The sequence below is a fragment of the Rissa tridactyla genome, chromosome 1 (assembly GCF_028500815.1).
Source record: "Rissa tridactyla isolate bRisTri1 chromosome 1, bRisTri1.patW.cur.20221130, whole genome shotgun sequence".
Taxonomy (NCBI): Eukaryota; Metazoa; Chordata; class Aves; order Charadriiformes; family Laridae; genus Rissa; species Rissa tridactyla.
Genome location: NC_071466.1, coordinates 164,825,119 through 164,839,653, shown reverse-complemented (window position 1 = coordinate 164,839,653; position 14,535 = coordinate 164,825,119). Strand labels below are relative to the sequence as shown.

At 42.7% G+C, this 14,535-nt stretch overlaps 1 protein-coding gene across 6 annotated transcripts in view; it reads left to right on the top strand.

The window, feature by feature from the left end:
• Nucleotides 1-14,535, top strand: part of TCF20 (transcription factor 20) — a 130,130-nt gene that overhangs the window by 78,393 nt on the left and 37,202 nt on the right. For all 6 annotated transcript variants that reach the window (XM_054191052.1, XM_054191042.1, XM_054191062.1 and 3 more), the window contains one exon: nt 7,298-12,943. In XM_054191052.1, the coding sequence (XP_054047027.1) occupies nt 7,334-12,943 (5,610 nt within the window). In that variant the 5' untranslated portion in view covers nt 7,298-7,333. Of the gene's footprint in view, nt 1-7,297; nt 12,944-14,535 lie in introns of those variants that run through there.

Sequence of the window (14,535 nt, the reverse complement as noted above, 5' to 3'; positions counted from 1 at the left end):
TTTCATTTTGATGGTGGGAACGGTTGTTTGACTGTTGTGTAAAGATGAAGAGCCTTTTAAATATGAACTTCTGATTTCAAGTGCACTTCAGTAGCCATGCCACTTAAGCAGTTCCTGCTGTGTCCGTTTTGCTGGTACAGATGTTTGTGTGACGATACAGTGAATGGAACTGTCGGTTCAGAAATGGCTTTTCTCTCTTGCAGAATTGTTTCTCAACCATATCAGTTCCCTGATCTGGCTTGCTGCTTGAATGGCTGCTCTTAAGGACTGTGAAGGAGGCAGGATCTCTTAAGCTAGTGTATAGAGAACTGACCCTATATGTGAATCCAAAGTTGTTTTAATCTTTGACATAAAATGGAATCTGACTGATTTGCATAGACGGCAGTGTCTGTTAAAAGCAATTGGTTGATGGATTTTAAAAAGCTGTTTAAGTGCATCTGTGCTGTTGATTGAGACTAAGAACAAATGACAAAACAGTAAAATCAGATACATAAAATTCTGCTGAACTTTGATCGTTAGTTATTTTTCTAGAAATACATATTTTCATAGCACATCAACTTTAATACCAGCATAGAACAAAATTTTGTTCTTGTCAGACTTCTTTCTTCATGTTCAGGAGTATAAATTTAACAGTACACTTTGCTCGAAGTGCAGAGCTAAACTGAAGTTGGTATTTTAGTTGTCTTCATGTAGTGAGTAAGGAAGAATTGAGCCGCAAAAAAGGGTATTTTTAGTTTGGTGTTCTCAAAATATTTTTTGAAAAAATAATTCAATAAAATATTTTGAGGTTAGGGGAAGAAATCAGCAGTCAAATAATATCCACATGCAAAATTCTGATTACTTTGTTGTCATTTTTATTTATATAGTGCCTTTTATTATAGCAGTTGAATACTCTGAATATATCTGTTCACGTCTCCCCTTTAAGATAGGAAGACACTGTGACTCAGGCTTAGTAAAATTTTCTGTGGCCACTTAAGGAAATATATGAAATAAGAAGTGAATGTAGATCTTATCTAGCACAATAATCACCAGAGCATTCCCCTCTGTCAGCTGACAAAGCTCACTGTGTTCCTTCTGCCATGCTCATCTGTTCTTCACCCATTCTGTGAGAAACATTTCCTTAGTTGTTTGGATTTAAGCTCATACATACTGACTTTCTAAAAAGCTGTACAGACATTATGATAAAGAAGGCATAGTGTCTCTGTGAGATGATGGAAACTTGTTACAATCCACTTGGCCAAGCTTTAATTCATTTGAGGGATCTGTTGATGAATTCAAATCTTTTCATTGGGCAGGACAAAATTCTTTTTTTTTTTGGTCAAGACCGGTATTAGCACTGATTTGCCAGATGTGTTGCTTATATGTCTTATTATTAGACACCTGAGCATGTGTAACAATTGCACGTGAGTGTTTTTAAGACATCATGTTGTGATCTTTTTTTTTTTTTTGAAGAATGTAAAATTTTAATTTTCAGTAACAAAGTATCTTGGAAAGTATGTAAAAATTGAAGTTAAAATCAGAATACTCTATCTGCTTTGGTTTATCTACTTCAACAGGTTCTGGCACTCAGTGAAAAATAATTGTATAGTGTAGTAAGGCTTCTTTGATAGAATAAATTATAATGTATTGGTGAGAGCCAAATCTGAATGCAGTTTTCTCTAGAAGTGTGGTGGTGAATAAGGCAATACCAGATTTTACCATGCCTTAGATCATTCTGTTTTTGTAGTATGCCAAAGTAACTTTTAATGGAACAGGATCTGAAACAGCTTTATAGAGAGGTATGAAGAAAATCTGTTTGCAGTTCAGGGTAACCACAACCTTGTGAAAGAAGTGAGCAGTAACTATTATTGCTTGGACAAACTGATGACCTTTTGAAGTGCTGGCTGTCTTGGTTTACTGCCGTATCACACCTAAGCTTGAAAACTAAAACTGGTTTCCCTTTTATTTTAAAAAGGCATCAAAAGTAGGAGAAACAAGTTAGATCTGTTACTTTGCTAAATGCAGTTTTAGGTTTGATCCTTCAGTTCACTTACTTGTGGCATAATTGATTTGCCTTCTCTTAAAGGCAGCAGACAGGGTAATGTTCCCCCAAAACTGAAATGAGATCAGTCTATTCCCAGCCATTTCTTAGGTGTGCAAGTAATAACTGTGTACCTGCAGAAATAAGGGTTAGAAACTTGACCTTGACAATGGAAATGATACTCAGTACCTGGAAATCTTTTTTTCCTATATTTCAGGCTTAATTCAGATCCTTGGTATTGTTTACTTACAAATTATGCCACTGAATTGCTCATACTCAGGTTCTAGCTTGGTGGGGTTTTTTTGGTTGTGGGCGTGATCTGCTACTTTAAGAAGATACAGTGAGGAAGGACAAAAATGGTAATTTTTGCTTTTTGTATGGATTGTGACTAGAAATTACTACAGAGGTGTATGTGTATCTCTGTTATTTGCACAGCATTCATCAAATAAGTCTACTTTAATCAGAAGTCTGGACGCTCTATAAAAAAACATTTGTTCGTGTACATTTTTTTTACTATGCAAAATGCCGTCTTACTGTTTGTCACCTGCCTGTAACTACACTTTCTTTCCTGATAAGCATGCTAGAAGTGAGAGGTCTTTGACAGATCACTGAAAATATATTGCATTTGACTGCTGCCTGAGACTTCTCTGCACAGATGGGTCGCAGTAGTCAACCCAAATCTAAAGAAAATTTAACGAAGCAGAAAGACCTCACTTACCTCCTACAGAATTAAGTGATGCTGGTTTCGTTTGCTTCTTTATAGGCTTATCATTAAGAATTAAGCATATCCCCACAGTATTTTGGTTTTTAGCTCACTTTTTTTGAGCTGTCTGTAGAGATGCACTACTATGCTGGCATCAGAGATACGTGGGAAGATCTGGGCAGCTGTCCTGTATTTGTCCAGTCTTTGATAATTGGGACAAAAAAGTTTTAAAGATTTGTATGTATTTAAAAAACCTAGCACAGTATGTCACAGAAGATCATTTCACACAGTAATCTTGATGTGGGAAGACTGATAAACCCTGTTCATCACCAGTGGTTGGAGGCAGTCTTATATACATGCAGGAAACGTCAAAATATGCTTCCATGCTGTTGACTACCATTTAATAATCTTGCTCACAGTAGGATCAGAATGCAGTAGCTCCATATTTTGAGGAACTCCTATGTTAACAAAGTTGTTCTATAAAGCCATTTCGAATGACTAAAGAAGGAACAAAATCTGCATTGTAGATGTACTTAAAAATAAGTTCACATGGAGAAGGTAAGTTGAAATAACTTCAGATGTTTCACAAATAAGTCTTAAGATGGGGATAAGAGGACCTACTGCTTCTCTCTATTTGTGACTTATGTGCAGCGATTTCATCAGTGAGGCTGTTCCTTTATCAGCCGCACAAGCTTGGAATATGCTTCCTTTGTTCCTACCAGGTTGAAGGCAAATTTTGATTACTGGGCTATTGGGGAAGAAACATGTGTGTTGGAGCAGAGTGAAACCGCTTAGCCTAGTGAAGGTAGTCTGTAATCTCTAGATGGATATGCTTAGAAGGCTCTACAGCTACAGGCTATAAATACTTGAGAGTCACAAAGATGCATTGAGAGAACTGGATATATGTGTAATGAGAGTGTAGGTGTGATGCTGGAGTAGCAAAAGCTATGCCAGAATCTTACCTTCTCTTTGAATAAATGGGGAAGGTTTGGGATGTTTTTGTTATACGTGTTGGAAAATAACTGTAAATGTGTGTAAATTGTGGCTGTTAATGAAACCTTTTTGGAGGTGGAACTTTGCCCCTTCTGCTGGGGATGGAATTATGGATGTGTACTGCCATAATGGAGTTTTATATAATTGTATTGTAGTCTCTAGTTGGCAGCTGGTGTATCATTCTCTTGAGTTCCTGCACGTGGAGGAGTGTGTGCCAGCTGAAAAGTTTTCTTTAAAGGCTTCCAGTAAAAATTTAATAAAATAATTTTTTTGCCCCCCTGTGGATCTAGGTAGACTTTGAAGGCCTCATCTGTCTGAATTTATTTTTATTAACAAGTTTGCCCATGGAATTATTCTTGGTGGTTTTGCTGAGGACATAGCGTTTAGATCTAAGCACTTTACAATGCTGCTGTTATTAAAATTCTTACAATAGCAATTATAATAGTCCTGTATTTATAGTACATTAGTTACCTTAAAACACATAGCACACTTCCTGTATCAATGGTGTAATGGATTGAAGCACCTCCTATCTTTTATTACTCCTCTTATTAATGAAATGCTTTTTTTTTTTGGCTGCTATTCTACTGGTTTTGTTACTCAAGTTAAGCTCCTTGTGAGATATTCAAAGTAAGCGTTATTCTGTAGGAGACATGAAAACAGAAAGTGTTTTCTTAGGGCACTAGCAATTTAAGTTTTCCTAACGAAAAGTTTTTACTTGTCAGGATAAAATCCAAGATTAAAAAAAATATAATAAATTGAAGGAGAAAAACATGTTCTCCCCATTTTTGAGTTAGCATATGTATCTTCTGGATTAGATAAATATTATGTAATTGCATGAGATTATGGAGGGTATGAATTTGTGCCTCAGATTAACCTTTACTGAATCTGTGTTCCTAAAGGTATTTTACAGCATCTTGTGCTGTTTTTATTCCATTATGTAATGAAAATGATTCCTTTTTAATAGTGAGGAAGTCTTAAGAATCTTGTTTCCTAGCATTGTTAATGTATGTTAGCAGTTCTCAAGCCTTTGTTAGTATTATTATAGAAGAATGACTGTCATCAGTGATGAAAGTTTTTGTATGATGTAATGCTTGAGAGGCTTCCTGAGACCTTGTTCAGACTATGCAAAGTAAGCTTTACTAAAGTCAGATTTAAAAATTAGTCTGAGATTCTGTAGAGAGGCTGAGCCTGAGCCTGTGAGGAGGATGGAAATGTTGCTTTCATGAGAAGAGGATGCAAAACGCGGGACTACCAGGGTGTGCGTGCAGTCTCTGTAACACATGAATGTTGCTGATTGCAGAGCCCTAAACTGCTTGTCTAGGGAAGCTGCTTTCTAGCATCTGCCAGTTACAGTACATGTTCTCCTGCCTTTAGTTTGATAAATTCCTTCTGTATTTCTATGTATGTTTTCTTTCCTGCTTTTATTTTTTTGTCCCATTTTTCACCTTAACAGCAAGTCATACAAAAAGGGAGAAAGAAGCTTGCACTAGGTATCCCAATTTTGAGGGCAGGAGCTTCAAACTGATGAAACATCAAAGGGAATGATTCAGAAAGGGGGGGAGGATTTATCCATAAGAAGCCCAAAATGAACAGATTGGCATGGTGTCGCATTCATAGAAGTGTTATTCATGTAATATAAGTAGTCTTTAAAAATGCTAAAAACGTGGAAGTTCAGCAGAACTCTCTTATAGTATGGCACTTAAAATATTAGAATATAAGATTTAAACAGCAGTAAAGTTGACTTCCTGTAAGGGGAGAGAGAGAATGGGAAGTATCAACAATTTGAAAGTTCCCTTCTAGTAAGTGTTTCAGTAATTTACTTGTGGACAGCAAGCTGCGTTAACTGGGGCCGCAATACAAAGATGCCTTTCAGTTAACAGAGCAGGATTGTGGAGACATGTGTTGCAGTGGAGGGGTTTTTTTTGCGTGTGTTCTGTAGCCAGCATGCAAAAACAGAAGTAGAAACCCAAATATAACTAGGATGCTTTTCTGAAAGACCCTAATGGTGGGGTTAAAGCCTCCTGTATATAATATACATACTAATTGAAAAAAAAAAATAAAGATCTTGAGAGGCAGATGGGAAAAGAGCATGATGCCAGACATCACCCACACCTCCTCATTTGTATGCCTGTTTTCTTAGGACTCTGGTGATCTTCTACTTGAACAAAACTTTCAAGTGAAAAACTAGACTTTAATTTTGAGTGGGTTCAGTAGAATGTGGCAACAAAACACATGGTACAAAACATGGCTAAATGAGAAACCATAATGCAGGCAAGTCTTCCAGGAAGTCTCCAATCTGAGGAGTCAGGGTTCTGTTTCCTGGAAAAGTATGAGCATTGTCTTAAGATTTATTTAAAGGAAGGAGTCTCTCCAGGTGGCTCTATCCAGTTTGTTTTCAGGAAGAGAAAACTACAAGGTGTTTCGCAAATGAAATGCTTTTGTCATCTGTTTATAGATTTTATTTATTTAAATAAAAAAGCGTATGTGCATATACTTGTTCATTACCATACTTCTCTTAATGCGTCTATTGATGTGTCAGGCTTTTACAGAGGGACCAGCCAGGGTCCCCAAATAATTTTGCAGCTGTGGTCCAGTCCTTGAGGATGAGTCATGATTCCACACAGTGAAAGATGTATTGAAGTACATAGGAGAGCATTCCTGAAGTGCATTTACTTTGGAGTTGGCTATGTAAATGTAAATGATCCTATGTGGTGTTCCAAACTATGTATTCTGGTTGACAAATGTTTTCAGTTTAGTTTCATTCAAGGCAATATAAAAGTCCTAAGGGATGAAGTTGTAGACCCTTTTGCTCAAATAGAGTGGACTTGTTCTGACTTTTCCATCTTTTAAAACAAAGTGGGGGGGGGGGGGGGGGGAGGAGGGCGGAAAATACCGTGTGTTGTCTTGCTCTGTTGGTTTTCACCTAAAAGTGTCACCAGAGTAGTCAGAAACAGAGCATGGAGCTGATGTCTTTGAGCATGCTGGTGCCAGTTCTTTCATAGGTTCCCATAGATCCTTTTTATTGGAGTATCTTGGTTTGAGCTTTGGTCAGTTGTATCTTGAGTGTTTTCTAAGAGAGGTCTTTCCCAGAGTGAAACGTAGGCCTTAGATATCATTCCTGCAGTAGATCCAAGAGTGGTTAGAGGGTGTTGCATTGTTGCATCTTTTAACATGGTAGCAAAATACATGATTGCTCCCAGTATTAGCCATAGCAAATAGCTGGAAGGTGAGGATTGTTCTCCTTTGCAAAACAAAATATTGTTGGAAGCTTGTTTCTTCAGGGGCACATAAACAGACTAAACCCAGTTGGTAAATAACTGTGGGGAAAAGTGCACTCCAACTGGTAGTAGGCTACCAACTTGTATTTTCTTGAGAGTGAGTGATTCATCTTACTTGCACTACCAAAAGGTTGGAAAGTTGCAAGGAGATGGGATACACATTGAAGTACCAGAAAGTAGGAGACAAATACTAAATTTTAATTGCTATTGAAACAGTGAAATTGAGCAGTGATATTGGGTTGACTGGGAGATACGGATGCTATACCTTTTTTTTTTCCCCTCTTTCTTTTTCTCACCCTTCAGGAGGGCTTTCGAGCTGCCGCTCTGCTGCTGAACAGCATGCAGTCCTTTCGGGAGCAAAGTAGTTACCACGGAAACCAGCAGAGCTACCCGCAGGAAGTGCACGGTTCATCCCGACTGGAAGAGTTCAGCCCCCGCCAGCAGGCCCAGATGTTCCAGAGCTTTGGAGGAGGTGCTGGCAGTGGACGTCGTGGAGCAACAGGAGCCTCTACAGCAATGCCTGGTGAGAGCTCTGGCCATCAGAGCTACCAAGGTTTCAGAAAAGAAGCAGGAGAGTTTTACTATATGGCTGCCAACAAAGATACAGTGGCGTCAGGAGGGCAGCAGCCACCTCAGCGCAGGCCTTCTGGACCAGTACAGAGCTATGGGCCCCCTCAAGGGAGTAGCTTTGGGAGTCAGTATGGGAGTGAGGGACATGTGGGCCAGTTTCAAACACAGCACTCGACCCTTGGGGGTGTATCCCACTATCAACAGGATTATACTGGTCCTTTTTCTCCAGGGAGTGCCCAGTATCAGCAGCAGGCTTCTAGCCAGCAGCAGCAGGTGCAGCAGCTGAGACAGCAGATCTATCAATCTCATCAGCCTTTACCCCAGGCTTCCAGCCAGTCTGCTTCTAGCACCTCACACTTGCAGCCAATGCAACGTCCATCCACCCTGCCTTCCTCTGCTTCTGGGTACCAGTTACGAGTGGGTCAGTTCAGCCAACACTATCAGCCACCTTCGTCGTCGTCCTCTTCCTCTTTCCCCTCCCCACAGCGTTTTGGCCAGTCAGGACAGAATTATGATGGAAGCTACAGTGTGAATTCTGGGTCGCAGTATGAAGGCCATGCTGTGGGTTCCAATGCACAGGCATATGGGACTCAGTCAAACTACAGCTTTCAGACGCAACCAATGAAAAGCTTTGAGCAGTCTAAGCTGCCCCAAAGCGGGCAGCAGGGGCAGCAGCAACAGCACCCACCTCAGCACGTAATGCAGTATTCAAATGCTGCCACCAAGCTCTCTCTTCAAAGTCAAGTGGGACAGTACAGCCAGACTGAAGTTCCCGTAAGGTCACCGATGCAGTTCCACCAAAACTTCAGTCCAATCTCTAATCCATCTCCTGCTGCATCTGTGGTTCAGTCTCCAAGCTGCAGCTCTACCCCTTCTCCACTCATGCCAGGTGGAGAAAATCTCCAGTGTGGGCAAGGCAACATGTCCATGGGTTCTAGAAACCGAATCCTACAGATGATGCCTCAGCTTAGTCCTACACCATCTATGATGCCAAGCCCCAATGCTCATGCAGGGGGGTTTAAGGGATTTGGGCTGGAAGGACTGCAGGAAAAAAGGCTCACAGATCCAGGGCTGAGCAGCCTGAGTGCTCTAAGTTCTCAAGTAGCCAATCTGCCCAACACAGTTCAGCACATGTTGCTCTCGGATGCCTTGGCACCTCAGAAAAAAAGTTCCAAAAGGTCGTCCTCTTCAAAGAAGGCCGACAGCTGCACCAACTCAGAAGGCTCCTCCCAGGCAGAGGAGCAACTCAAATCTCCCCTGGCAGAGTCCCTTGATGGTGGCTGTTCCAGTAGTTCAGAGGATCATGGGGAAAGGGTGAGACAACTGAGCGGCCAGAGCACCAGCTCAGATACCACTTACAAAGGGGGTAACTTAGAGAGATCCAACTCCTCACCAGCACAAGGCGCTCAGAATGAGCCATCAAAACTCAGCAGCAGCCCTGCAGCTAGGGAGGATGTGGCCTCCCCTGATGGAAAGGAAGCAGTGGTGGCTGTGGAAAATGCTCCAAAAGTGAATGAAAAGGCAGTTGGGGTGATTGTCTCCCGGGAAGCCATGACAGGAAGAGTAGAAAAGTCAGGTGCCCAAGATAAACCTGCACAAGATGATGCTTCCACAGCCGCTCAGGCACCTGCTAGTGCTAGTGGAGCAAAAGAAACTGGGCATGTAGGGACACAGCCAGAAAATCAAGGAGGAAGTAAAGGGAGCAAAAGCGGAGATAACACTAACCATAATGGAGAGGGGAACAGCCAGTCTGGTCATGCAGTTGTTGGGCCAAATTTTCCTGCAAGAACAGAACCTTCCAAATCTCCCGGTAGTTTAAGATACAGTTACAAGGATAATATAGCAGCTGGTATACAGAGAAATATTGGTGGCTTTCCACAGTATCCTTCTGGTCAAGAAAAAGGGGATTTTCCGGGGCACAGTGAGCGCAAAGGTCGGAATGAGAAGTTTCCTAGCCTCCTACAGGAGGTCTTGCAGGGGTACCACCATCATCCAGACAGGAGGTATTCAAGGAACGCACAGGAGCATTCTGGGATGGCTGGGAGTTTGGAGGGAGCCATGAGGCCCAATATCTTAATTAGTCAAACCAATGAATTGACCAATAGGGGCCTCTTAAATAAAAGCATGGGGTCTCTCCTGGAAGGCCCTCACTGGGGTCCCTGGGATAGGAAGTCTAGCAGCGCAGCTCCTGACATGAAGCAGATAAATCTAGCTGATTACCCTATTGCTAGAAAGTTTGATGTGGAGTCTCAGTCTTCTGCCCATGAAGGGGGAGCGCTCTCAGAGAGGAGATCAGTGATCTGTGACATATCTCCATTAAGGCAACTTGTCAGAGATCCTGGCCCTCACCCAATGGGGCATATGGGTCCTGAGGCCAGAAGTGGAAGGAGTGAACGTCTTGCCCCTGGCTTGAGCCAGTCAGTAATACTCCCTGGTGGTTTAGTATCCATGGAAACAAAGATGAAAGCTCACAGTGGGCAAATAAAAGAAGAAGATTTTGAACAGTCAAAGAGCTCAGCTAGTCTCAATAATAAAAAAACGGGAGACCATTGTCATCCTGCTGGCATCAAGCATGAATCTTTCCGAGGCAACGCTAGCCCTGGAGCTGCAGTCTCCGATGCTGCTCCAGACTACATTCCCCAGCAGGACAGCAGATCAACACAGATGAGACGAGGACCTGGCAGAACTGGAAGCAGCAGGGGTAAATCACCTTCTCAATTTCAGGATCTTGCTGATAAGCTGAAAATGTCACCAGGCAGAAGCAGAGGCCCAGGGGCAGACCTGCATCACATGAACCCACACATGACACTATCTGAAAGAGTTAACAGGGGTTCCTTGCATTCTGCTTACCCTCAGAATTCAGAAGGCCCGTCTTTAGCTTCAGCATATCACACAAATGCTAGGCCTCATGCTTTTGGTGACCCTAACCAGAGTTTAAATTCCCAGTATCATTACAAGAGACAGATATACCAGCAACAGCAAGAAGAATACAAAGATTGGGCAAGCAGCACTGCTCAGGGTGTGATTGCTGCAGCTCAGCACAGGCAGGAAGGAGCAAGGAAGAGCCCGAGACAACAGCAGTTTCTGGAAAGAGTAAGAAGTCCCTTAAAAAATGACAAGGATGGAATGATGTACCTTCAAGGTAGCTCTTACCACGATACTGGAAGCCAGGACGCTGGGCGCTGTGTTATGGGGAGTGACAGTACTCAGAGCAAATGCACTGAACTGAAACACAGCAACCAGAAGTTGCAGCATCACGAGTCTGGTTGGGACCTCTCTCGGCAAACATCTCCTGCCAAAAGCAGTGGCCCTCTCGGAGCAGCCAACCAAAAAAGATTTTGCGCTCAAGAAAGCGATGGACATCGTCGGGAAGAATCTACAGATTTGCCCAAGCCTAGTAATGCCATGCTCAGGCTCCCTGGCCAGGAAGACCAGTCTCCTCAAAATCCATTAATTATGAGGAGGAGAGTCCGTTCTTTCATCTCGCCTATCCCTACCAAAAGACAGCCACAAGATATGAAGAACAGTGGCAGTGAAGATAAAGGGCGACTGATGACTTCAGCAAAAGAAGGAGCTGATAAAACATACAACTCCTATGCCCATTCATCTCAAAGCCAAGATGTTGGCAAGTCAGTTGGAAAGGGAGATTCCTTCAAGGACCTGCCAAGTCCTGATAATAGGAATTGCCCTGCTGTTTCCCTCACAAGTCCGGCTAAGACCAAAATATTGCCCCCAAGAAAGGGGCGAGGATTAAAACTGGAAGCTATTGTTCAAAAAATTACATCTCCCAATATTAGGAGAAGTGTTTCTGCCAACAGTGCTGAAACTGGTGCAGATACCGTCACTCTCGATGACATCCTGTCCCTTAAAAGTGGACCTGAAGGAGGAAATGTGGCTGGACATGGACCAGAGGCTGAGAAGAGAAAAGGAGAGATGTCAGATCAAGTCGGGCCAGCAAGCCAGGATACAACTGCTGAAATAACTCTTCCAAGATCTTCAGAAGAGTGGCAAAGCAGTGAGGATGATAAAACAAAGAAAGAGGTCCCTGAAACTGCCAGTGTTGGTAAAGAAGGAGCAGGATCCAGCGCAGCACCACCACCACCTCAGAAGTCAGGTGGTCAGGGAAGGTCTGATGGATCTGTAAGCGGAGCTGGAACTCTGACCTTTTCCGACTCAAAAACAATTTCCCCTTCCAGTGTGTTTACTTCTGAACCAAATCCAAAGTCTGAGGAAAAAGATGGAGATGTGACAAACATTTCACCCAAGCCAGATGGTTTCCCTCCAAAGGGATATTTTCCCTCTGGAAAGAAAAAGGGGAGGCCAATTGGGAGCGTGAACAAGCAGAAAAAGCAGCAGCAGCAACAGCAGCAGCAACAGCAGCAGCAACTGCCACCTCCCCCACCACCCCCACCGGTACCTTCCCAGTCTTCAGAAGGGGTAGGTGGGGGTGAGCCAAAGCCGAAGAGGCAAAGGAGGGAGAGGCGAAAACCTGCAGCACAGCCACGGAAGCGGAAGCCTAGACGGGCTGCTCCAATTGTGGAGCCTCAAGAACCAGAGATCAAGCTTAAATATGCTACTCAGTCTGTAGATAAAACTGACTCCAAGAATAAGTCCTTTTTCCCTTATATTCATGTGGTAAACAAGTGTGAATTAGGCGCTGTGTGCACAATCATTAATGCGGAGGAAGAGGAGCAGAACAAATTGGTGAGGGGTCGGAAAGGACAGAGGTCTTCAACACCCCCTCCTAGCAATGCGGAGAGCAAAGTGCTGCCGACCTCAACTTTCATGCTGCAGGGCCCTGTAGTAACAGAGTCTTCTGTCTTAGGGCATCTGGTTTGCTGCCTGTGTGGCAAATGGGCCAGCTATCGTAATATGGGTGACCTCTTTGGTCCTTTCTACCCCCAGGATTATGCAGCCACCTTGCCCAAGAACCCGCCTCCAAAGAGGGCCACAGAAATGCAGAGCAAGGTCAAGGTACGGCACAAAAGTGCTTCTAATGGTTCTAAGACAGATACAGAAGAGGAGGAGGAACAGCAACAACAGAAGGAACAAAGAAGCCTAGCTGCTCATCCCCGGTTTAAGAGGCGGCACCGCTCTGAGGACTGTAGTGGAGCCTCTCGGTCACTTTCAAGGGGAGCTTCTTGTAAAAAAGCAACCACTGACAGTGGCAGTGGTGGTGAAAAGACTCCTTTGGACTCAAAACCCTCTATGCCCACTTCAGAAGGTGGCACTGAGCTGGAGTTACAAATTCCTGAACTACCTCTTGACAGCAATGAATTTTGGGTCCATGAGGGTTGTATTCTCTGGGCCAATGGGATCTACCTGGTCTGTGGCAGGCTCTATGGGCTGCAGGAAGCTGTGGAGATTGCAAGAGAGATGGTGAGTACCTAACCTTGCTATACAAAATGACTTGTTTTCATTTGTAATATGTATACCACTTGGAATACCATTTTTTCTTGTTCTCTCGTCTTAAGCAATCATATTTCATCTTAAATCTCCAGTGATGTCCTTTTGATGGCCTTATTTAGATCTCTGCCACACCTGATCAGACAGACTTTTCAGGCATCAAAAAAGCTGGATGCTTATTACCTACTAAAAGTTCTGAATGTCCAAAGACTCTCTCATCACTACAGTGATCTTTTTTCTCCTTCTTATTGTGTTCTTTTAGATATCTAATATTCTCTAGGGCTCTTCTTGGAGTCATACAGTGAAAGGACAAGTGGCAGCAGACACAAATTGCAACAGAGAAAATTCCAGTTTGATATTAAGCGAAAAAATTCACAGTGAAGGGTGGTCAAACATTGGATTGAGGGAGGGGGGAACAACAGAGAAGCTGTGAAATATCTGTTCTTGGAGATGCTCAAATGTGAGCGAGCAAGGCCCTAAGCAGTGCACTTAACCTCTGAAGCTGAATCTCTGGATCTAGCTTCAAAGTTCACTCTGCTTTCAGCAGGGGTCCCTTCCAACCTAAGTTGTTCTGTGCCTGTAATACATATTACACAACTGTAGGAGAATTTGCAGTCCTTACAAAATAAGGTGGATAGAGTCAAATCACACAGAGGTCTGTAAGCTTTAAGTGAAACGTGGGTGGGTTTAGTATTGATGAATTCAGTACAAATTATACCACAAGTCATAGTGATAACTGACTTGCTCCAAAGTGCGAGTATACAATGCGTGAGAAGAAATATGTAAAATTAAAAGAGGCACAAAGGGAGAACTTTATTTACAACCATCTGGTTGTGGATGGAGACACTTGCTATTCTTGATTTTTGAAGACGTAAGCTGACACTTTAAAACCACAGTTAATGTAGCTTTCTTTGCCATCAGCAATATGCTGCATCCCTTTATTATGGCTACCCTTTTGCGTTATGCTTTCTGTCCTGGGCCAGACCATGGAAGAAGCACTAGACTACTTTTTCCTGGTGCCTTCAAATTCTTCCTTTTCTAAACAGTGTTGGAATCCAGTTTTTATCTTCTCTTTGCTCTCTACTGTAACATACAGTGTGCTCGTTTCCTCCCCGTGAGCTTTTCTCTTCAGGTTTCATTCCTGGCTTGTTCTGCATTTTCACTCACTGTTCTTTGACAGTAATTACATGCTTCTTTGCCCTAACTTGATTTGGCCTGCATTCTTTTTTTTCTAGCCTCTCATTAAACAAAGTCAGTTAATTTCATTTGGTTTTCATCGAGCCGTGCCTGCATGCTTATTCTGTTGCAACTGCTGAATTTCTTATCTCTGATAATTGCAAGGTTTCTTTCGGGATCTTCACCGCTGTTTGGATCCTACTTGCAACGTGGCCGTGCTTTCATATGTCTTGTAGTTGCCCGGTATTTTGAATTTCGATCAGACCAGCCTGATTTTCCCTTTTTCCTGTTTTCAGGGTGGGTCTTTCATTTATGATCCTTATTCTCCTAATAGCAAATGCCTTTTCTGTGTGTTCTTGAACCACTTGAGCTGACCTCCAGCAATCTTT